Consider the following 22,624-nt stretch of genomic DNA (forward strand, 5'->3'; position numbering starts at 1 on the left):
CATTAAGAGTTCTGTGCAAAAGTGACTTTTCTGGGCCAGTAAATATATACAAGGGGTCAGTACAAAGGACCAGTTGGGAGGAACTGTTATGTTGGCCACTACAGTCGAGTGTGTCCTCCGTGCTGTTTGTCCCTCTCGGTGGCCTGTACCTTGAGTCTCTCCCTGAGGCTGTGTCCCGATCGTGGTCATCGCTGCCAGGTCGGACTGCGCGGCGCCCTCTCGGCTCCCACGCTGGCCAGGGATGCTGTGGGCCGATCCGCACGCCCGCCCTTGAGACGCTGCTGTTGCAAGATGACGACTGGCCAGATCACCACGCCACAGGTTGCACCACGTCTCATAACGCTCTTGCACACAAATAAACACACACACACACACACACACAAACATAACACACACACACACACACACACATAAAACACATAAACACACATACATATAAACACACATACATAAACACACACACACACACACACACATAAACACACACACACACACACACATAGGCACACACACACATAAACACACACACACACACAAACATACACACACACACACATAAACACACACACACACATACATAAACACACACACACACACACACACACACACACACACAAACACACATAAACACACACACACACACACACACACACAGACATATACACACACACACACATACATAAACACACATAAACACACACACACACACACACAGACATATACACACACACACAAACACACACACACAAACACACATAAACACACACACACACATACATAAACACACACACACAAACACACACACACACACATACATACATAAACACACACACACACACACACACACACACACACACACACACACACACAATATACACACACACACACATACATAAACACACATAAACACACACACACACACACACACATATACACACACACACAGAAACACACACACACACACACACACATAAACACACACACACACACACACACACACACACACAAACACAACATACATAAACACATCACATAAACACCACAATAGACATCATCAATAAACACACACACACACATACATAAGCATACATACACAGACATGGCAAGAGACATATTATTAAACACACACACATAAACACACACACACATACATAATAAAACACACATACACACACGCATAAAACACATACACACACACACACACAAACACACACACACATACATAAACACACAGACACACAGACATATACACACAATAATAAACACACACACACACAAACACACACACACACACACAGAGTGAAGAACAAAAAGATGTCACTTATGGGACCTGCCACCTTTCATAGGGGAAACGTTACATAATTCTCCACACAGGAGAGCGGAGCAACAATTTAAGACAGGCCACCTGAGTCCACACATCACTTATTAGGAGATATTAGGCTATTAGTATTCTACATTATGCTATAGATTTCTTCAAATTAAAATCATCTCTAGCTTGTCAAAATAACTTAGGGCTAATAAATGGACTGTCCCTCTGCGCTGGACCAGGTCCAGATCGTCCAGATTGACCAGGCTGGACAGAGAGTCCTGTCGAAGTGGAGCTCACCTGCTGGTAGTGCATGCTGGTCTTGTCGCGGTCCGCGGTGAGAACCTTGACGTTGGCCTGGATCTCGGAGAGGTGGCGTTCGTACTTCTCCAGCACGGCCTGCATCTCGTCCCTCTCCCGCAGCACCCGCATCAGCTCCGAGTCATACGTCCCTCCCTGGACACACACACACACATTTTTTATTTATTTTCATTGTTTATGTCTATTTAAATGTCATCTTTACCTATTTATTTGATTGTTAGTGTGTGTCTACGTCTGCCTTGGTTTGATTAGTCAAGTCAAGTCAACTTTATTGTCAAACTACAAACTAAACTACTACAATCAAAACCATGCAACAGTACACTACACAGCAGACGGACATTGTGTTTCTCCCATAATCCAATGTGCAGTATTAAAACAAGATTTGTCACACACTAAGCATAAATTAAACAAGACTAACCATAGGACACAACTAGACAAGTGCAAATAGATATTTAAAAGGTATACAGATCAACACAAGGTGCAATATGGCAAAAGTGCAAAGTGCAAAGTAGCAGCAGTATTTTGCAAACATTGAGTTTGCCTTTTTCACAGTTCCACAGGTCTTTGTGTGTGTGTGTGGTGTGTGGGGGGTGGTGGTGGTGGGGGGTTATAATCCAGTTTTCATGAGTGAGTTGAGCAGTCTGATGGCTTGTGGGAAAAAGCTGTTGCTGAGTCTGCTGCTACTGCTGCTGTAGAGCTTGCCAGATGGTAGGAGCGTGAACAGTTTGTGTGTGGGGTGGGTGGGGTCTTTGATGATGTTGGTGGCTCTTTTGTGGCAGCGGGACGGGTATATGTCCTGGATGGATGGTTGGGCTGATCTGGTGATCTTCTCAGCTGACCTCGCCACCCTCTGTAGAGCTTTTCGGTCAGCAACAGAACAGCTACCATACCAGACTGAAAGACGGCTGGTGAGGATGGTCTCACATGACATTGTTGTATGTCTCCATGTATGTCTTGTTGGGACAAGCTTTGTGGAGTCCAAGTCAGATTTCCCCATGGGTACATTAGAGTATCTATCTATCTATCTATCTACAAAGCCCAGCGAAAGAGCCCTCAACAGGCCCAGGAAACTGGCTGAACATGCTCACAGGGCACGAGCGCTCTGAAGTCTTCTGAAAGATTCTGTTAAAAGATAACTGTGTAGTGCTGTGAGCAAACCCATCTAAATCCTCATACCGCCCAAGTGGTTAGCAGGGGTTTAGCAGAGGCCAACACCATAACATTGCTATCTGAAGTTTTCGCAACATCAAAAAGTTAACCATTTACAGAAAAAAAAAACCTCCTGCCTTAGATGACAATAGGCATGACCATAGAAGCACAAAAAACTGTATGTTCCATGCCTCCCTTGAACTATGTTAATACCTGAGCTGTGCTGAGGAATGCAACAGAAAGCAGGTGTGCCGTGGGTGTGGCTGTACCTTGACAGGGGAGTGGCGGGGAGGGCTGGGGCTGAGGGCGAGCCCTCGCGTCGGGCTGGTCGATGGTCGACTTCTCCGCATGGTACGCTGGCGGTCCACCCTCTGTCCGAGGTCGTCCTCCTGTTCCTGCACACGGTGCACAACACGAGTCGGCCCACTGCCACTGGCCTCAGACTCTGCAACCTGAACTCCCTCTGAAAGAGAGACATCATTCATCTCCTCATGAACTTCACAACACCACAACTCCCCTGCCTGCATCACTATGGTTATGGTTTGGTATTTGGTAGACTAATGACGTGACTTAGTAGATACACACATTTCCGCAACACTTTGTCAGCAAATTATAGTACACTGAATACAGTATACCTCTGATAACAACACTCCAGTACGTACTCAGTCCATTTACGGTGCTTGATACTGGTGGGGACTACGGTAGTACCTTAGGCATACTTGTATGCTGTATTAGTCTAGACAAGAGCTCTCTAGGGCTCTGGTCTAGACTATCAGTCTCTAAAGGCCTCCTGTTGTTCCAGTCAGTGCAGCTTTATCTGTGGAGTCGGTTCCCACGGCAGGATCTCACCTGTGACTCTGAACCTCTGCAGTATGGTGTTCAGCTGCTGCCTCTCTCTCTGTAGCTCCTTCAGTACGGTCTGCAGCTCCTCCGCCTGCTCCTCCGCCTGCTCCTCAGCAGACTGTGGGCACAGCTGGACCTGCCATTCCTCATCCGATCCAGAGCTCAGCTGACACTCGGAGTTATCTGAGTCACACTGAACTACCTCAACTGACTATGACATAAGCACACATGTTTTTTTTTATTCATTTATTTTATCATTATCATTGGTATTCATTTAATTGTGGTAATCATAACAATAACAACAATGATATCACTGCTTCTGTGCTAGGCTATGTCAGTTTGGACAAGAGTGAAAGAATGTGCTTACAGAGTTTAGCTTGGTTAAGGTATTTTCCAAATCAACAATATTATTTTGAAGACCATCCAGTATGTTCTGAAAAAAGAACATGTCACAACATTACATAAAGGTACTAGTGCTATATAACTGTATGCACCAGTACTATATACTGTACGTGCTTATGCACAATTTCTGTACCTTAACTGACTCCTGTTGGTTATCCACTGTGGCTGGGGCAGTCTATACTGGGCCTCCGAAATACTGGACAGGATTATGAATCTGTGCTGCCATCTACCGGCTTAGCTCTGACCGACGACTTCACAAACTGCCAGGAAATTATCACAATCGATGCACAAGTTATTTTTCACGTGTTTAATTTTAAATTATTACGTGAAAATGCTTTCTGACATTAATGTCCTTCTCCATAAATATGCAACCATAGACTGTTTAAATACGCATGCGGAGACATTCAGATGCTTTCTGCGTTTAGAATAAATCAACTTTTTCCTTGATGTTCTAATTGTACCCCTTGTGTAAGCCTGAGTTACACATTGCATAATAACAATGTTACACGAAAGAATGCAAAAGTGCTCTTCATGATGGAGTGGGGAATCCATAGGAGAACCTACCATCTCCATGGCAACCGAATCTCAGTATATCAAAGCACATTAGAATAATCAGCTTACCACAACTTTTTCTCCGTCCGCGACAAAATCGGCCAACTGTTGTACTAAAACTAAACGCACGACCCTCAACAGAAATGTTTAATCAGAATAAAATAGCCCAAATCGGTTAAATGAACTAGCTACTAAGTCAAGACTACCAACTTAACGTTAGCCAAGTTGCAGTAGCACATAGCTTAACTTTAACGTTAGCTGGCTATGACCGTCCAACTTTAAATTGGACAGATTTACGCTCTATTTGTATCGACGAAATGGTCAGTTAACTGGTAAACTGTGCCATTACGATTATCAAGTTACATTTCCGTTGGCTAATTCCTTAACTTCTTACTAATGCTGCATAACTAAATGATTAAGTTGGTGTAGTCCATTCGGCCACCTGCAGGTGCTAAACCGCTTTTCTCAGGATAAACATTCGGACAAATCACAACTATGGACGCGAAGCGTCACAAACGCAGCTGTGGAACTGCACCAATCAGCAAACATGACTTCCGTCTGTAACCTTGACAACTTGGCGTATCATTGTTACTCTTTTACAAACGGTCTATGATTATTACACGCTGATTTGCCATGTGATTTGCACAAATAAAAGACATGTAGAAATGTTTCTTTTTTTTAGTCAAACCTTCACGAATCCATGTTGAGTCCATAGAATCCAGAGTCGTTTATCCACAGTCGTCAAATCCGCTCAATCATATCGGCACACTTGTGTTGCCCAGCTGTGCTGACTGTACCCAACGTATAAGTGTGAAGTGAATCGAGTGAAGTCTGTGTGGGCTTCATGAGAAGTTGGTCCATTCATCTTGCACCGATAAAGTGTCCCAATTAATTGTCATGTATGACAGATTATGGAATATTTCGTCTCTCTGATGAGTCTGATTCCAGATGGGAAAAAAAAGGCTTTGGCTGCAGCCAAGAAAAAGATTGGGGCAGTAAAGTTGAGTGTACTGGTGTACACCTGCACACATTTTTGTATATTTGTGTTTGCGTTTTACCAGTTTAATGTAGGAAACAAACCATGATATGACAGAAGCAAACATAAGACTCAAATGAAGATTTAACCATTTTAATGCACAGTTCTACTCACCAATGCATGAAAGATGGAATGAACGTACAATGACATCGCTAATAAAGAACTGCCACGGAATCTTTTTTTCTTCCCCACTTTTTAAAAAAAAAACACTTCACTAAAAAAAACAAAAAAACAATTCCATCAAAACAGTTATTCTCTTCTGTGAACATTTCCCCACAGTTTTATTGAGTTCACCCACTGTGGCCTTAAACAAATCCATCCACTCAGTATCTCATCCATCCATCCATAGGCTTGCAACTCCAGCAGTCTCTATGGTGGACTCGCTCTCAATCCTCCACACAACCACTGACTTAACAACAGTTTCAGTGTTATGAGTTTTGCACAGAGGCTAGTGGACAGTAGGTTACAGGTAGGCAGAGGATGAGTGTAAGCCAGGGTCATGCTGCTACTCACTGATGGCCGCTGCTACTCACTGATGGCCCCCCCCTCCTCTTAGGAGACACACACCGCGCCAGAGGGGGCGGCACCTGGGGCGCTAGCTGCGCTGGTCTGAGCGCGCTCCAGGTCAGCCGTCTGGCTGGACGCGAGGGCCTTCTTAAAGAGACGTACGCTGAGCTGCAGCAGCTCGGAGTCTCCCACTGGGGGGGTCGTGTACATCTGCTTGGTGGTGCCCTGGGGATGGAGAAGTTCCTTTTTATTCATCATAAGTTTTTACTGATTAAAGCTCGAACAAGGCAGACAACAACACCACAGCGATGCTTTGAAAGTAAAAAGTAGAAAGGGGGTGAAAGGGAAAAATAGTGTTTCCGAATTGACCAAAGTTCACCCAGCGTTAGTGAATGTCCAGTTAACAGGGCTTAAAGCAACAGTCACGTCGCCCACGCCTGAATTCCGGCAGAGACCGAGAAGTTAAAGCCCCGAGTTAATGAAAGCAAATATTACTGTGGGCTCCTTTACATCATTTTAGAGATTTTCATTTAGAATGACCATACGTGTTCTTTACCCCAGGTCATGGCACCTCTGTGTAGAATTCTGGGGTATTCTCACTGTATTTTGATGTGTTCATATGTTACTTCTGTGTGTAGTATACAACGGGGAGAGGTCCATAACTTAGTCTAATACCAAAGGCCTGACCAGATGTGGACACTAAGGGAAGCTTAGGCCTGTGTCTATTTACCATCAGGAAGGTCACACAGCCCTGGGTTTAGGAACATCAGTGATAACATGGGCCGTGTTGGTTCGGGCTAGTATTTCCATCTGGTCAGAGCCAGTTTTGTACACTGGTTGGCACCTGCCACGTTGGCATGATTTACGTTTGTATGTTTTAGTATAACAGGCTTCTCTCAGGTTGTCAGGGCATTCATCTAGGACCCCAATGCTAAGCGTATGCTTGCACTACCACAGATGTGCAAATGCGGGTGTTGAAAGGGGGCGTTGTGGCCTACTTTGTCATTCTTCAGCAGCTGCTTGCGGATGGCGATGTCCCGCCGTGCGCTGAGGGCCTTGCAGCCAGAGCCCAGGTTGCGCAGGAGATTGGCCCGCTCCACGCGTCTGTTCAGCGCCGCCATGTTGAGAGCGCCCAGGTCATGCTCAAACAGCCGGTCAGCATCTACAAACAGATCCAGAGGGAAGACCTGGTCAACACACCTGTGCGAAGGACTGCACTCCTCACACATACACAAAACTGAGTGCGGAGGACTGAACTCACACATACACAAAACTGAATGTGGTAGACAGTACATACACAATTAGTTTGAAACTTTTACTTAGTCAAATCTACTCAACCCACCCATCAGTAGTATGGGAGCACAAATCAAAAACAATAGAACCGCAGACGGGTACATTCAGACTTAGCGCCTTTTTCTGACAAAAGAAGTTATGCAGACCGCTTTTTCAGTTTGAGAAAAAATCTGCCAGCATTCTTGTTCCAAATAGCAGGCAGAAGCGTCTTTTTTGCAATAGGCAAAGTGACTAACGTTTCGTTACGTGTGGATACAAAATATCGTGGAAGAAAAAATTGGGGTTGGGTATTGCTTTTGGTATGTTATGGTAAAGTTGTGAAGTCATGTCAAACAATTCCCTATGCTCACAAAAACGAGTCTCTTGACCGATGTTCTGTCACCTTCCTTCATTTTTTACTTGTTGTCATGGGAAACCACAGGTCTCGGTAATCCGTTTGTGATTGGCTAGCTGTAAAAAAAAGACACCATGACGTATGCCGTTTTTCCGCTAGAAGTTGAATATTTATCAACTTCTGAGCTGCAGAAAAATACTGTTTCAGTCGCGTTTTAAAAGAAGCCGACGATTTTTTGAGAACACAGTCTACTCCATACGATTATAATGTAAAACGGACACTAGCAGCTGCGAAAAAGAAGCTTAGTCTGAACGTACCCTAAGTAACTATAGGACAACATAACTTCAAGGACAGGTGATTCAATAAACAGGTTTTTAAATCTGCTATATTGTAGAGACTTTTAAAATGTACTTTCCTTACCCACCACCCTTTAGTTAAAGTTCCCCTGTCTTGTGAACTCACCTTTAGGGTCGTCCAGCTCGCTCTTGCAGACCTCTTTGACGCGGGCGAGGAGCTGGGGCCCGGCCAGGCGGCGCGAGACGCCCGCCCTGAGCAGCACGGCTCCAGGGGTGAACCTGAGCAGAGCCGCCCCTGGGGCCCGCGGCTCCTGCTTCTGCTTGGGCATCAGGCTGGACCAGTCCACGTCGATCACGTCCAGAGGACCTGAGGGGGCACAAGGCATGCCAGTTAGTCAACATGGGCATCAGTCAACATGGGCATCAGTCAACATGGGCATCAGTCAACATGGACATCAGTCAACATGGACATCAGTCAACATGGACATCAGTCATGGCTCCTATGCCCTGGGAAAAGACCCTGCCCCAAAGTAGGAGCTAAAATGGTTATAGGAACTGCGTCTACAGGAACTACAATAGCCCCCAGTTCCATGCAGTGTGAACACGTAAAAAGTTCCAGGAACTAGAAGGTGTATGTACTACAAAGAGTCCCTACAGTGGGAAAAGACCAATAGTTGATTGTACTGTACGAGATGCAGTCTTCTAAACACAATCCCAGAGTTTTGTATGCACAGCTCATATGGACAAATAGGTTTTTATTTTAGCCAACTCTAAGTCCTTATTTAGATCAGATGGAGCTGCAGAGCTGCTTCTACATAAGCATCTAATCTTCTATGAATCGTGTCATGGACGCACCTGGGACTCTCTCATCGTCCTGCTGGTCCTCTCGTTTCTGAGCACTGTCTGCAAGAATCTCGTCCAGTTCATCATCACTGATGGGCTCGTACTCTTCACCTCCAGAGACGATCGACTGGGCGTCCTCTCCTTTCCCTTCGTCTTCTTCTGAGAGCAAGCAAACACACATCAGAAAGTTGCAGCTTTTGCATTGAGCCCTTGAGGTGACAAGCATGGGCTATGAAACTGAACTCAGAAGTACAAGACAGAACAACTTACACTTTATAAACTCTAATATGTTGTTTTGTGTAGTTGTCTCTAATTATGTTGTGTTGTGTAGTTGTACTTTTTAAACTTTAATATGTTGTGTTGTGTAGTTGTATTTAATGTAGCTGTGTTGTGTAGCTGTGTTGTGTAGCTGTGTTGTGTAGCTGTGTTGTGTAGCTGTGTTGTGTAGCTGTGTGTTGCTTACCGTCAAGGCTGTCCCCCTTTTCTTCTTCAGCAGCCTCGGCTTGAGCGTGCGCGCTGTCCACTGGCTTGTCAGGATTAATGGCAACAGTCTCCCGTGGCAACAGGGGCTCGTAGTCGGCGCGCTCCATGCGTCCGTCACCTCTGCCCTTGGGGTCTCCGTGCGGCACGGGGTCGATGGGGAGCAGGAGCCCCTGCTTTACATGCTTCATGCTCCCACTCTCTGGCCTCCCTCTGGAGCCTTCCGTTGGGCTCTCTCATGGTGTTGTTCTCCCTCCCTCGCTGTCGCGCTCCCCTCTCGCGGCCAGACGCTCGTGCACGGCGCCGGACAGGAGTCCCTCGGGCAGCAGGCTTCAGCTCGAGGTTCTGTTGTAAAGAAACTTCCGCCAAGGCCATGATGGGTTGATTTGGCGCCTGGGATGGGGCAGCTGCCTCGGGAAGCAGCAGGTGCCCAGTCCCCTCATGGCTCTGCTCCCAGTCCCTGGGCTGCTGGGGGACCCCGGCCGGACTGAGGCCCAGGCCGAGGCCCAGACCCAGGCCCAGACCGAGACCCAGCCCGAGCCCTGGGTCTGGGCGGCTGCCCCTGGTCCCCGCGGGTCGAACATCCGCCAAGGGAAACCGGGCCACGCCTCGGCTGTCGTAGGAGCCCATACGAGGCCGCTACCTTCCGGATCTCGGGGAGCTTGGCGGGAACTGTGGCTTCGGGAGTCCTGGCGATCTAGAGGAGGAAGAGCAGGGAGGAAAGAAAAGCATTTGAACTTAACCGTCAATGAAAACCTGGAGATGCTGCGCTGGGCTCACCTGATGACGTGTGTGTGTGTGTGTGTGTTTGTAGAGATGCTGCACTAGTCTGTCCTTATTACGTGAGTGTGAGGAGATGCCGCGCTTGGTCACACCTGATGGCGTGTGTGTGTGTGTGTGTGTGTGTGTGTGTGTGTGTTTGTAGAGATGCTGCACTAGTCTGTCCTTATTACGTGAGTGTGAGGAGATGCTGCGCTGGTCACACCTGATGACGTGTGTGTGTGTGTGTGTTTGTAGAGATGCTGCACTAGTCTGTCCTTATTACGTGAGTGTGAGGAGATGCTGCGCTGGTCACACCTGATGACGGTGTGTGTGTGTGTAGAGATGCTGCACTAGTCTGTCCTTATTACGTGAGTGTGAGGAGATGCTGCGCTGGTCACACCTGATGACGGTGTGTGTGTGTGTAGAGATGCTGCACTAGTCTGTCCTTATTACGTGAGTGTGAGGAGATGCTGCGCTGGTCACACCTGATGACGGTGTGTGTGTGTGTAGAGATGCTGCACTAGTCTGTCCTTATTACGTGAGTGTGAGGAGATGCTGCGCTGGTCACACCTGATGACGGTGTGTGTGTGTGTAGAGATGCTGCACTAGTCTGTCCTTATTACGTGAGTGTGAGGAGATGCTGCGCTGGTCACACCTGATGACGGTGTGTGTGTGTGTAGAGATGCTGCACTAGTCTGTCCTTATTACGTGAGTGTGAGGAGATGCTGCGCTGGTCACACCTGATGACGGTGTGTGTGTGTGTAGAGATGCTGCACTAGTCTGTCCTTATTACGTGAGTGTGAGGAGATGCTGCGCTGGTCACACCTGATGACGGTGTGTGTGTGTGTAGAGATGCTGCACTAGTCTGTCCTTATTACGTGAGTGTGAGGAGATGCTGCGCTGGTCACACCTGATGACGGTGTGTGTGTGTGTAGAGATGCTGCACTAGTCTCTCATTACGTGAGTGTGTGGAGATGCTGCGCTGGTCACACCTGATGACGGTGTGTGTGTGTGTAGAGATGCTGCACTAGTCTGTCCTTATTACGTGAGTGTGAGGAGATGCTGCGCTGGTCACACCTGATGACGGTGTGTGTGTGTGTGTGTTTGTAGAGATGCTGCACTAGTCTCTCATTACGTGAGTGTGTGGAGATGCTGCGCTGGTCACACCTGATGACGGTGTGTGTGTGTGTAGAGATGCTGCACTAGTCTCTCATTACGTGAGTGTGTGGAGATGCTGCGCTGGTCACACCTGATGACGGTGTGTGTGTGTGTGTTTGTAGAGATGCTGCACTAGTCTGTCCTTATTACGTGAGTGTGAGGAGATGCTGCGCTGGTCACACCTGATGACGGTGTGTGTGTGTGTAGAGATGCTGCACTAGTCTGTCCTTATTACGTGAGTGTGAGGAGATGCTGCGCTGGTCACACCTGATGACGGTGTGTGTGTGTGTAGAGATGCTGCACTAATTTCATTACGTTGAGGGTGTGTGGAGATGCTGCGCTGGTCACACCTGATGACGTGTGTGTGTGTGTGTGGAGATGTTGCGCTGGTCTCATCTGATGACGTGTGTGTGTGTGTGTGGAGATGTTGCGCTGGTCTCACCTGATGACGCATAAGTACTGGGCTCTCCTCCTCAGCTGACGATGCGGACTTCTCGCCCCGACCGACTCGACCGGCCGCCCTCCCGCTCAAGGCCGCTGTTTCCTCTCCCTCTCTCCTCCCCGCTACTGTTCTCTCAAGGCCAAGGGTCCCGGCTGCGCGGCCCACCGCCGGCGGCCCCTCCGCCTGGGCACCCGCGGTTCGCCTCGGTGCTGCTCGGCCGAGGGTGACCGCAGGAGGGCGGCGGAGGAGCTGCTGGTCCGGGCTGTTGCCTAGACACCGGCCGACACCGGCGGGGTGCGCGTCCATCGGCGCGTTGGGCAGGAGCGGCTTGCGCAGCATGTGCTGGGGCAGCAGAGGCTGCAGGGGGGGCGTGGGCAACAGCATGGGGGGGTCGGGGAGCAGTGGGGCGATGGGGGGGTCCGTCCTGCCCCGTCCGAGCCGCCTGCTGGGGAGCGCCTCGGCGGGCAGCAGGGTCCTGGGCTCTGGGATGGGCTGGACCGGGGGCGGTGGAGGAGGCGGGGGGGGTGGCGGAGGCGGCTCGCCGCGGTCAGGGACGTCCTCGTCGGACCAGTCGCTGAGCGGCAGGGTCAGGGGCGAGCGCTGGCTGGCCGCCAGGACCCTCTGGGACAGCAGGTCCTCCTTGTTGATGGGCGGTGGCGTGCGTGGGCCCCGGCGAGACCGCTTGCTCAGCGGGTGGTGTCCGGCTCCGGGCTCGTCCTCCGAGGCGTCCGAGTCTCCGCCCCGAGAGCGCTTGCGCTTCTTGTCCAGCGCTTTCTTCTTGGGCACCTTCCTCGGGGAGAGCAGGGGAGGAGGCGGGTTGCTGACCACGGGCTCCGGGTTGAAGCGCTCGTCACGTCCGGCGACACCGCCTGCCCGGTCCTCCTCGCGCCGGTTCTTCTTCAGGCCTTTCTTCTGGCCTTGGTCTTTCTTTGCCCTCCCCTCGGGGTCTGCTACCATCGGCGCTCAAGGCCTCCCATGGCTGGAACGGGGGCCAGGGGGGACTGGCCTCTCGCTCCTTGCCCCTCCTGGTGTCCGACGGGGCCGAAACGCCCTCCTGCTCTCCTCTATGGTCGGCGCCGGCCCGCTGGCCTCTTTTCAGGCTCGCCCACGCATCGCCCTTCTTTGTCGCCGGGTCTTCCTCCTTCCAGCGGGAGGGCTTTTCCTCAGCGGGCACGCGGGGCGGAGGAGGGGGGGAGCGGGGAGGGTCTTGAGGGCGGACCACCTGACTCAACAGGCGGTGCTTCTACCCGCGCCAAGACACACACACGACGCCGCGACGCCAAAGACGCGCGAAGACGACGCCACACACACACACACACACACACACACACACACACACACACAACAATACTAATAACACACACACACACACACACACACACACACACACACACACACACACACACACACACACACACACACAAATACAGAGAAAAAAAGTTTTATGCAACTTATGGCAACTTTTTTATTTAAATTCTGAGCTGCCAAAGCTCAGACAGACAGTCCATCAGTCAGACAATCAGTCCTACCTTTTTCCTCTGAGCTGTTATAGCCATCGCTGTCCGCAGGGCTGGCCTCGCGGGCACGTTTGGGAGACGAGCGGGGGCTCGGTGTGGTCTCCACTCGGTGTCTCTTACGACTACAAACACAGAGAATGGACAAAACACAAAGTTAAGACATTTCAGCTGCACCCAAACAAAAGCAACTACAAAAAAGTACTACAAAAATAAGTGTCATGTTTATCTGTATCTGAACTAAGGACCTTGAGCCTTTGAGCCGTGTTTACCAGAGGGGTATTTCACAAAACCTAGATAAGGGATTAAGCTAGGATTGTTGGTCATCCTGGCTAAATCTTGCTTCACAAAGTTACCAGGGGGGATTTATTCTGTGGCCCCTAGCCTGACGCTAGGTCAAGCCTCGCTTGACCTTGCTCACTTATCTTGGATTTCTAAATTCCGCCTTTGTGAAATACCCCTCTGGTCTCTAAGATTCATGTTTATCAGTATTTGAACTAAGTTTGAGCCTTGTTGTCGTTTACCTGGCCTTGCGCTCCTCGACAGAATCTCGGACGGGGCGGTCATCTCTGGTGTCGTCTCTCCTCTCTCTGCGCTCCTCTCTTCCCTTCTCCCTCTCCTCCCAGTCCCTCTGCCGGTCTCCTTCGAGCTCATATTGTTTCTCCTTCCTCTCCTCATCCCGCCCCTTCGCCCTCCCTCTCCCTTTTCATTTTTCCCAAGGCCTCTTCTTCGGCTTCCCAAGGCCCATATTTCCGTCCTGCTCCGGGTCCTCGGGCCAAGGCTCATATTATTATTCTCTTTTCTCCTTCCTGAGTTTCTCCTTCTTCTCTCCCTTCTTCCGGTCACGCCATGCCTCCCTATTGTTCGGCTCATTGGCCATCCCCCTTCAGTCCTGCGCCGTCTCCCTTCCCGCTTCCATTCCCGCTCCTCTTTCTCCAGGTCGGCCAGGGAGGGCGCTTCACCTCTGCATCACACACACACACGCAAAAGATAAAACAAAATGTTAACTCCTATCCTCACACTTCATATGATTACTTTTTAAGGTATGAAAACATGAAAAGAAAGTTGTTCACCTACAACTAACCAATTTAAAATGCAAAATGGACCTTTCAACGATAAAAAGCAGCTACATTATTTGATTGAATGAAATGCCTTTCATGACAAGCCCTGTTGGCAAATTAGTTGAGATTAAAAGTGCCTCACCTCTGTCCCGGTTGTCCCTGCGCTCGCGGTCGGCATGGCCACTCCTGCGGTCATAGGAGGAGTCTCGGGCCTGCTCGCCTCTCGGCCGCTCGTTGCCATAGCGATCGGTGGTCCGCTCATTACCTCGGTCGGTGGCCTTGCTGTCGCCTCCGCGCTCCGAGACTCTCTCTGCACTCCGCTCGCGAACGCCGCTCTTGGACTCCCAGCTGTCATGGCCGCGGTCACCTGGTGATGCTCGCGAGCCTCGAGATGAACCTGCAAACGTACCACACAAAAGCATGGCAGCATTGTCGTTAACAATAACCACCACAAGACGACACTATGCCCTGCAAAAAGCCAAAGTGCAGTATCTACGAAAATTCCAAACTGAGAAAAACTGTATTGCTGGAAAATTCCAAACTGAACACTGTATTTTAGCAGATACTGTAAAATGAAAACTCCTGTATCTTCAGGAAATGTTTCAGTAGATCAATGAGATTTGAATAGGTTGATCGGAGGATATGGCATTTTATATTGGTGTAAAAAAATGCAGATACTGCACTTTGGCTTTGTAGGACCGTAGAGGGTGGATTTTAACCATAGCAGGAAACAAACTGGTTCACTGAGGGGCCGAAGCATCGCCTACGTTTGCGGACGCTCACCTTTATCTGTGGCCTCGGCTCCACGGCCTCGACCTCGGCCCCCCCTCTCGGCGCGGGCGTCCGATCTGGCCTCGGTCCGTGTTTCGCTCCTTCCCTCCTCGCGGCTGTGGCCCTTCCCGTAACTCCCACGATCCTCTGGGGCGGCGGCGGCGGCGGCGGCGGCGTCGTCCTTCCGGTGCGCTTCGCCGCGCTCCCTCTCGCGGTCTCGCTCCCTCTCCCTCTCCCTGTCCCTCTCGCGCTCCCTGTGCTCGGGCGGGTCCCGCGTGGAGCGTGCGTCGCTCCTGGACACGTCCCCGCGGGCATCCTTCCCCGGCCCTGTTGTGCAGATCGCTCGCCTCGGCCGCCGCGGGCCCTCCCCGCCTCGGGCCCGGTCAGCGGGGCTGTCGCGGGAATCGCGGTCGTCTCTGTTGTCTCGCGAGCTGCTCTGCTCCGGCTCGTAGTCCCGCTCGTCTCGACCGCTCTCCTTCTCACGCCTGCCGCGAGACTCTGCAGCAATCAAAGAGGACAGTAGAATGTCAGATCTTTGACAGTGACTAATGTCAACTGGTGATGGTTTTCCTGTTTGTATCTGTGTAATGTGATGTATATGTGCTGTTTGTGTGCTGTTGTGATATATGTGGATGGGGTATGTGGTGGCAGGGTGAAGAACCGTGACTGTGTGTATCTATGTATTTCATGTCTGTGAGGCTTGTATGGTATGTGAAAACAAATTTCTTATGTAAGGACAAATAAACTAACTGACAAGAAAATCACTACACGTTACATTCTGATGATCTAATTAACTGCTTGCTGAGTGTGAATGTATTGCAAAACCTTTTTAGTGTGAATATGCATGTTTGAGAGCAGGGACTCTGTCAGTAGCTTGTAGATATTCATCTCTCAAACAGGCTTAGAAATGATGTGCATGCGTGCAGTTGACTGACAGTTGTGGGTTCAATTCCCGGCTTCCGCCGCTGTGTCCTTGAGCAAGGTTCTAAACCCCAACTTGTTCCGGGAACAATGTAATCCCTTGTAATATAGTTCACATATGTATGTCACTTTGGTCTAGTTTGGTCACAGTGTCTACTAAATGAATAAATGGAAGTGTGTGTGGGTGTGTGTGTGTGTGCAGTCCACACACCATCTCTGCGTTCGTGGCGTCGCTCCTGCGGTGGCGGGCTCCTGTCTCGTTCGCCGCGCCCTCCCCTCTCGCGGCCCTGCGAGTGGCGTCGGCCGGGGCTGGCCCGGCGCTGGCCCGGAGGCGAGGGTCCACGCGGGGTCAGGGGTGAGCGCGAGCGCCTCAGGGCGGAGGAGGAGGACGAGGGCGGAGGGGAGGAGGAGGAGGCGGGGGGGCCCGGCTCGCTCCGCGGGTACGAGGGCGACGGGGGGCTGCGGTTGCGGCGGCGTGGGGAAGGCGTGTGTCTCTGGGCGGACGAGCGTGAGCCCGAGTGGGAGGACGGGGAGTGGTGGCGTACCGTCGAGGGGGACGGACTGTGCTGCTGACGGGACCTGCAACACACACAAAACACTCATGTGTGAATACAGACAACATAACAATTCTGCACAGACCTACCGTACTGTATACTTCTCATTTCAATCCCTCTGTGTTATCAAATCAAGATCACAGACAGACACACAGACAGACTGAGACACACAGACAGACACAGACACACACAGACAGACAGACAGACACACACACACAGACAGACACACGCACGGAGCGTTTGTTCTGGTGCTCACCGGTGTGGGGAAGCAGAGGCGGGGGGTTTCTGGGAGGACACTTTGGGGGAGGAGGACTTCCTCCTGCCGAGGGGCGACACGTCTCTGGAGGGCGAGGAAACACTTCCAGACCGCTCATCTGACGTCACGGACCTCTTGGCCTTGTGGGAGCTCTCTGACCGGTCCCTACAAGAGGAGATCAGACACTTGAGCTTTAACGTGGTCATCACAGACACTAGACTAACTTATCCAATCTTGCACTTTATCAATAGCACTGTAGTCTCACACCACTGAGAGAACTTTACTGATGCCCGCTCAAACTGATCTCTTGTTAAGACAACTAAATAAAACCAGTCACATTTTTCATTATTGGTGTGATGAAAATGTTACTTTAGGATGATAGAAAAGAGAATCATGCTGCAGGCTTTTTCAGATGGCAATGATGATTATTAACGTGGCTCAAAACAACTTCCACCCTCCGTGACAGGCAGGCTAAACCAGGCATGTAACTGAAGAGCTTGGTTGGCGGAGCGTGTGCTGCAACACTTCTCGTCTATTGAAATCTGTGGAACTGGCTACGCCAGACATGATAGCAGCACGGGCTATTTTACACTCTGCAAACAGAGCGCTTCAATTCACCTTATTCACCCGGTCGGCCAGTACGAAGCTAACAGTACGACGCTAAAGGGCCATTACACCTCAGTCCAGCAGGTGGTGGTGGTAATGCACTCCATTTGCAAACTGCCAAAAAAAAAAAGAAGGGTTCACTGGCCTGTTCTTCTTTTTCAGTGAGTTTTTTTTTGGCAGTTTGCAAACGGAGTGCATGACCACCACCATCTGCTGGACTGAGATGGAATGGCAAGTGTACCCTTTAGCCTCGTTCTGGCCGGCGGGTGAATAAGGCGAATTGCGCACCTGGTGTAGCCCGGCTACAAGACTGACATTCATATCGGAACTCCCCCTATTACCGTCGGTCCCGTATTTCTGCCATCTAGCGTGTATGTGTCACTTAATATCCATTTCTATACAAACCAAGACGGTTCTATAAAACAAGATCGTTGTTTTAGAATTTCCAAACAAAAGTGGTAATAATTGGGGGTGTTACGATAATAAGGTCTTTTGAGGGTCAGCTAGTAGAGCAGGTAGAGAGGATTGTGGTGTCCAACCTCCGTTTGTCCTTCTTCTCCTTGTGCTTCTCCGTGTCGCGGCCCCTCTCCTTGCCCTCCTTGGCCCGGTCCTCAGACTTGTCCTTGTTCTTGTGTTTGCCTTTGTGCTTCTTCCCAACCACGTGGGTCTCCACGGGAACCGGCGGAGGGGGGCTGGGGGTGCGCGGGCCTTTCTTCTTCCCGTGACCCCCCTTAGAGAACCTGGGCAGAGAGCAGACAAGAACATGATACAGTACAGCTTAGTCTCCAATTTGGACCCATATTCTGGCCTTGATGACTTGAGGGGAACTTTAAGTACTGTAAAACTACCAGTAAACTACGTTTACTCTCAACTCAAAACTAAACAAATGTGAATTGTTGATTATACACATTATGTAAGCCATGATAAATAAGAATAAATATAATTTGAAATGAGGAGAGAGTTTGGTATTGGTTAATGGCCCAAAACTCATGGTTAGAGCTGATAGTCCTAATAGGAAAACTTTGCTACAATAGGGTCACCTCACCAACAAAATTGAAAATAAAAAAAATAAAATAAAATAAAAAAAAAACTGTAAACCCAGCGCCAACCCTTACCGAGTCTCCGACTCCTCTGCCCGGGTCTGGTCGGACACCGGAGAGGAGATCACGGAGGAGGAAGACGACTTCTCCTTCTTCACAGAGCCTGCGCTCTTCCCTGACGCCTTGTACTTGGGGGAGCCACTTGACTTGCGGGACGAGGGGGAACCTTTGGAGCTTCCGCGTTCAGGGGAAGCCTAAAGAACGGAGGGGGGGGGGAACGTCGTCAGAACATTTTAGGGCCAGAAATACTCTTAGCAAGCACCCTCATTAGGATGGTTAGCAGCTATGCAGTTCTCTACTCGTACCTTAGACATGCTGCTGGGCCTGTTCTTAGGGGTTGATTCCTGTTGAGAAGAGATTTGACTTCATTAGTACTTTACAGTTTGTCTTGGGAAGGTTGATTTTCCCCTTTAAGCAGTAGTGATTTAGGTCCAAACTCTTGTAGACCATGACTAGTTTGTTGACTAGACATGTTTGGCTGTTGTAAGGGTTAAATCGTAGATATTAGAAAGCTAGATACCGCATTGGGCTCCCGAATGTACGTAAATAGCGACGCCATCTTGGTGGGGGCAGCAATAACTGGAGGCCAGTGGAGGAACACGTGACTGACAGGTGTCTCTGATTGCAGCAAGTGTTGCGGTCACTCCCCCATATACAGTAAAGGTGTTGCCCCCACCAATATGGCAGCCGCGTTTACCATGCCACCTAATAGAACTCGTGCCTAATGTTTGGATGTCGTCAAGGTGACTAGCATGTTTGGATGTCGTCAAGGTGACTAGCATGTTTGGATGTTGTCAAGGTGACTAGCATGTTTGGCTGTTGTAAAGGTTCAATGGCATCATTTACATTCACGGAGCTACTATAGCAGGCAGCAGTACCTCCTTCTTGATGACGATCTCATCTCTCTTGTCCAAGTTCTCTTGTTCGAGCTTCATCAGCTCACGCTGGATCTTCTGCCTCTTCATTTCCAAAGACAACTCGTAGTCGTAGTCACCGTTATCAGAGTCTGCAAGATGATCAGATCAGATACTATGTGAGCTACAAAGACCAGCACGAAGAAACAGGCCTTTCCACAAAGACTTTCTGACAGTATTCAACAAGTAGTATGGCTAAGTTGATGGGCTAGCATACAGTAGCCAGAAAAGTTATGGGTTCATATCCCAACAGTCACCAATGTGCCCTTGAGGAAGGCACTTAACCCCAAGGTTGCTCTGGGGAGAATGGCCCTTGTAATACTTGACATATGTAAGGCGCTTTGGATAAATGCACTGGCCAAATAAATAAGTCATTTATAATGGATTAACGGACAGGAAACAGTCCAACGGTCAAACTCCCGAGTCTCTCTGGTCCCCCTCACCTTCTCGGGTGCCCTCCCACTCTGCTGGCTCTTCCTCACTAGCTGGAGTTCTCTCCTTGGTAATCTTTATGTCCTCCTTCTCCCGGTGCCGTCCCCGAGATGAGTCGCGCTGCTTCTGCTAACACACACACACAAGAGTGAGGTCAAGTCAGCGAGTCTGATCCACACTCACGAAAGGTCTTTGTCCCTACTAGCTTGTCTGGGAGTTTGCCAGAAAAACAAATGAAAGCACTGTGGACATCATATGTCTCATAAAGACAAAGTTTGTATAATCATTGGTGTGACTGTGACTGATGTTGACTATTCACAGCTTACGATCTGTATCGTTTCACAGTAGATAACACCACACCTTCTCTGAGGTATGATAACCTATCTATAATACAGTCACACACATAGATTCAGCATCATACCAAATTAACAGTAGCAATGAGAGATGCAGACAAGATGGCGTGCTTGTGGGTGATGTAGGCTAGAGATGGCGTGTGTGTTCATGGGGGTTTTATGGGTGATGAGCCTACTCTGGTTGTGGGTGATGTATGAGGGGTATATGGGTTAAAGGTTGTGTGCCTACTCTGGTTGTGGGTGATGTACTCTGGTTGTGGGTGATGTATGAGGGGTATATGGGTTAAAGGTTGTGTGCCTACTCTGGTTGTGGGTGATGTATGAGGGGTATATGGGTTAAAGGTTGTGTGCCTACTCTGGTTGTGGGTGATGTAGGCTCTTCTGGGTCTCTTTTCTGGGCATCTGCTTCAGCATCCTGTCTCTTATTCCTCATCCTCTCCCGGAGATCCCCTGTGGGCCTCTCTGCTGACCTGCAGTAGGGGAGAAAAGGACGTTAAGAGTACAGCGGCACCACATACACGCAAACATTGCATTGCATATGTCACACGGTCCTCGAACCCGCCACCTTGACACACACACACACCGGCATGGGAGACGAACGCTCTAAATACTGAGCTAAAAGCCCAGGCTTCCAACTCAGCGGTTAGAAGCGTTCTTAAGGTTAGGGCTGTGAGGATTTACACGGGCAACTAGCACGCTAGCTCAGTCTGCCTCCATTACACATACACGCCACATCTACATTTAGTTTGGAGATCAGAGGATAAAAGGCAATGGTGTGTGTATGTGTGTGTACGTGTGTGTGTTAGTCCAATCTGCACGTGCCTTACCTGCTAAACGTTCCAGAAAAGCCTTTGCCCCTTGGCTGAGTTCCATGTGTATAGCGACAAGTATTGCCGTAACTGCAGTTCCCAGTCTTTAACCAATTTCTACAGTGTGTCTGAAAGAAATTCATATTTCAAGAACATGTTTAAGAGTTGATCAGTCTGGCCAGATTGGGCTTCCTACAACACACAAACTGATGTGTGAAAAAGAAAAGATCTGTATATTCGTTGGCAGTATGTTACATCGTAACACCAAACATACACTTACCATACACCTTCCTCTCTTCCCTCCTCTACCTCATTATGCTATACTGACTAGACTAATACTATAATTATTCCTACCTAAGGTCACCTCTGCACTGTAGCTTGAATGTTACTCCTTATTCTGTAAGTCGCTTTGGATAAAGTCGTCTGCTAACTGAATAACTGTAATGTACATCTGTCTGAAAGGTGTCTCACCTCCGCAGCATTCCCTCCGGTACTGGGGCCGAGTCTCTCAAAAACACTGGGCCTTCGAGAGGGTGTGGTGCTTGTACTGCTGTCAGATATGGTCTTCGAATTCTCCACTGTTACCTTCCGCCTGATCTTGGACATTCTGCAGAGCTAAGACAAAAGGTTGAGAGTGTAAGTGTGTATCTCCATCAATTCACACCATCTGTGTTTGCAGACACAATGCAAAGGCCTAATCACCGAGGAATGAATGGTGCCGACACGCCCGGGTACAACGGAGTAGTAATTGATGTCTGCAATGTCTGTTTAAAGTTAGTCTATGGGTTGGCTTGTTAGCTAACATTAGTTAGCAAAACAATGACGCTGCAGCACAAACAAGTGAAGCAGAGCAATGTTAACGTTATCTTTGACGTTACGGTACCAGAGGCTAACATTAGTTAGCTGCAGCTACTACAACGTTAGTTACCTACGCATGGAAATGGCTAGCTAGCCCACCTAGTCGAGAGATTGCTTAACATGTAGTATGTGCACAGTTGAAATAATCTCTCGGCATCTGCATGCAATTTGAACATGATTTGCATTATTTGGTGCGGACAGCCATTTCTGGAAAAGATACATGCGGGTCAGTGTTTGTTAACGTTAGCCATTCTTGCTAAAGGACTGCATGACTATCGTCGCTCATTTTCCATGGTTGTATTTGAACCATGTTCTTACCCAAATTATTAATCAGGCGTCGTGTCCAGTTTCACAGACTATGGAGAGATCTCTCTTCTATAATTACAAGTTAAAATCTTGCCTTTTGATCACCGGGGTTACCCGACCCGCCTTCATGTTGTTAGCGATAGGGTGCTAAGCACTTTGCCAGCTAACTTTCAGGCCATAGAAATACGTATAGTTTGAGGCTAGATGAATTACAGAAATGCACCATGGGAAACTGGAGGTGTAGTGTGAGGCGACCGCGTGTGTTGTAAAAAAAGACCTAGCACTACTTCTGATACAGCAGAATCCACGATATGCCATGCATTAATATTTACATGTAGGCTAAGTAATATGTTACTTATTGTTTTATTTCCATTAGGCTGTTGATTAATTTGACATTGTTTATTGATATTCTCCTTAATGTAGTCTTACCATGAATGGACATTAT

General features: G+C 49.1%; 2 protein-coding genes across 2 annotated transcripts in view; both read right to left on the bottom strand.

Annotated features, from left to right (window-relative positions):
• Positions 1-5,059, bottom strand: part of tsga10 (testis specific, 10) — a 16,830-nt gene extending 11,771 nt beyond the window's left edge. Inside the window, exons 1-7 of the mRNA XM_048235651.1 lie at positions 4,643-5,059; positions 4,155-4,281; positions 3,987-4,052; positions 3,626-3,830; positions 3,046-3,239; positions 1,607-1,762; positions 150-185 (exon numbers count right to left, since the gene is read on the bottom strand). Coding sequence (XP_048091608.1) covers positions 150-185; positions 1,607-1,762; positions 3,046-3,126 — 273 coding nt within the window. The 5' untranslated portion in view covers positions 3,127-3,239; positions 3,626-3,830; positions 3,987-4,052; positions 4,155-4,281; positions 4,643-5,059. The remainder of the gene's footprint in view (positions 1-149; positions 186-1,606; positions 1,763-3,045; positions 3,240-3,625; positions 3,831-3,986; positions 4,053-4,154; positions 4,282-4,642) is intronic.
• Positions 5,060-6,149: 1,090 nt separating this feature from the next.
• Positions 6,150-22,375, bottom strand: zc3h13 (zinc finger CCCH-type containing 13). Its single transcript, XM_048235656.1, has 24 exons — positions 22,192-22,375; positions 21,487-21,630; positions 21,034-21,143; positions 20,562-20,676; positions 19,865-19,982; positions 19,386-19,513; positions 18,813-18,851; positions 18,523-18,701; positions 17,947-18,147; positions 16,802-16,966; positions 16,203-16,570; positions 15,083-15,568; positions 14,369-14,696; positions 14,087-14,202; positions 13,763-13,940; positions 13,251-13,363; positions 12,727-12,969; positions 11,725-12,674; positions 9,672-10,001; positions 9,346-9,535; positions 8,895-9,041; positions 8,206-8,406; positions 7,115-7,278; positions 6,150-6,341 (listed from the first exon to the last, which is right to left on the bottom strand). Exons 2-24 carry the CDS (start codon positions 21,619-21,621, stop codon positions 6,162-6,164), a joined length of 5,184 nt encoding a protein of 1,727 aa, XP_048091613.1. The 5' UTR covers positions 21,622-21,630; positions 22,192-22,375; the 3' UTR covers positions 6,150-6,161.
• Between the last annotated feature and the right edge of the window lie 249 nt (positions 22,376-22,624).

Source organism: Alosa alosa, chromosome 23 (assembly GCF_017589495.1).
Source record: "Alosa alosa isolate M-15738 ecotype Scorff River chromosome 23, AALO_Geno_1.1, whole genome shotgun sequence".
Taxonomy (NCBI): Eukaryota; Metazoa; Chordata; class Actinopteri; order Clupeiformes; family Clupeidae; genus Alosa; species Alosa alosa.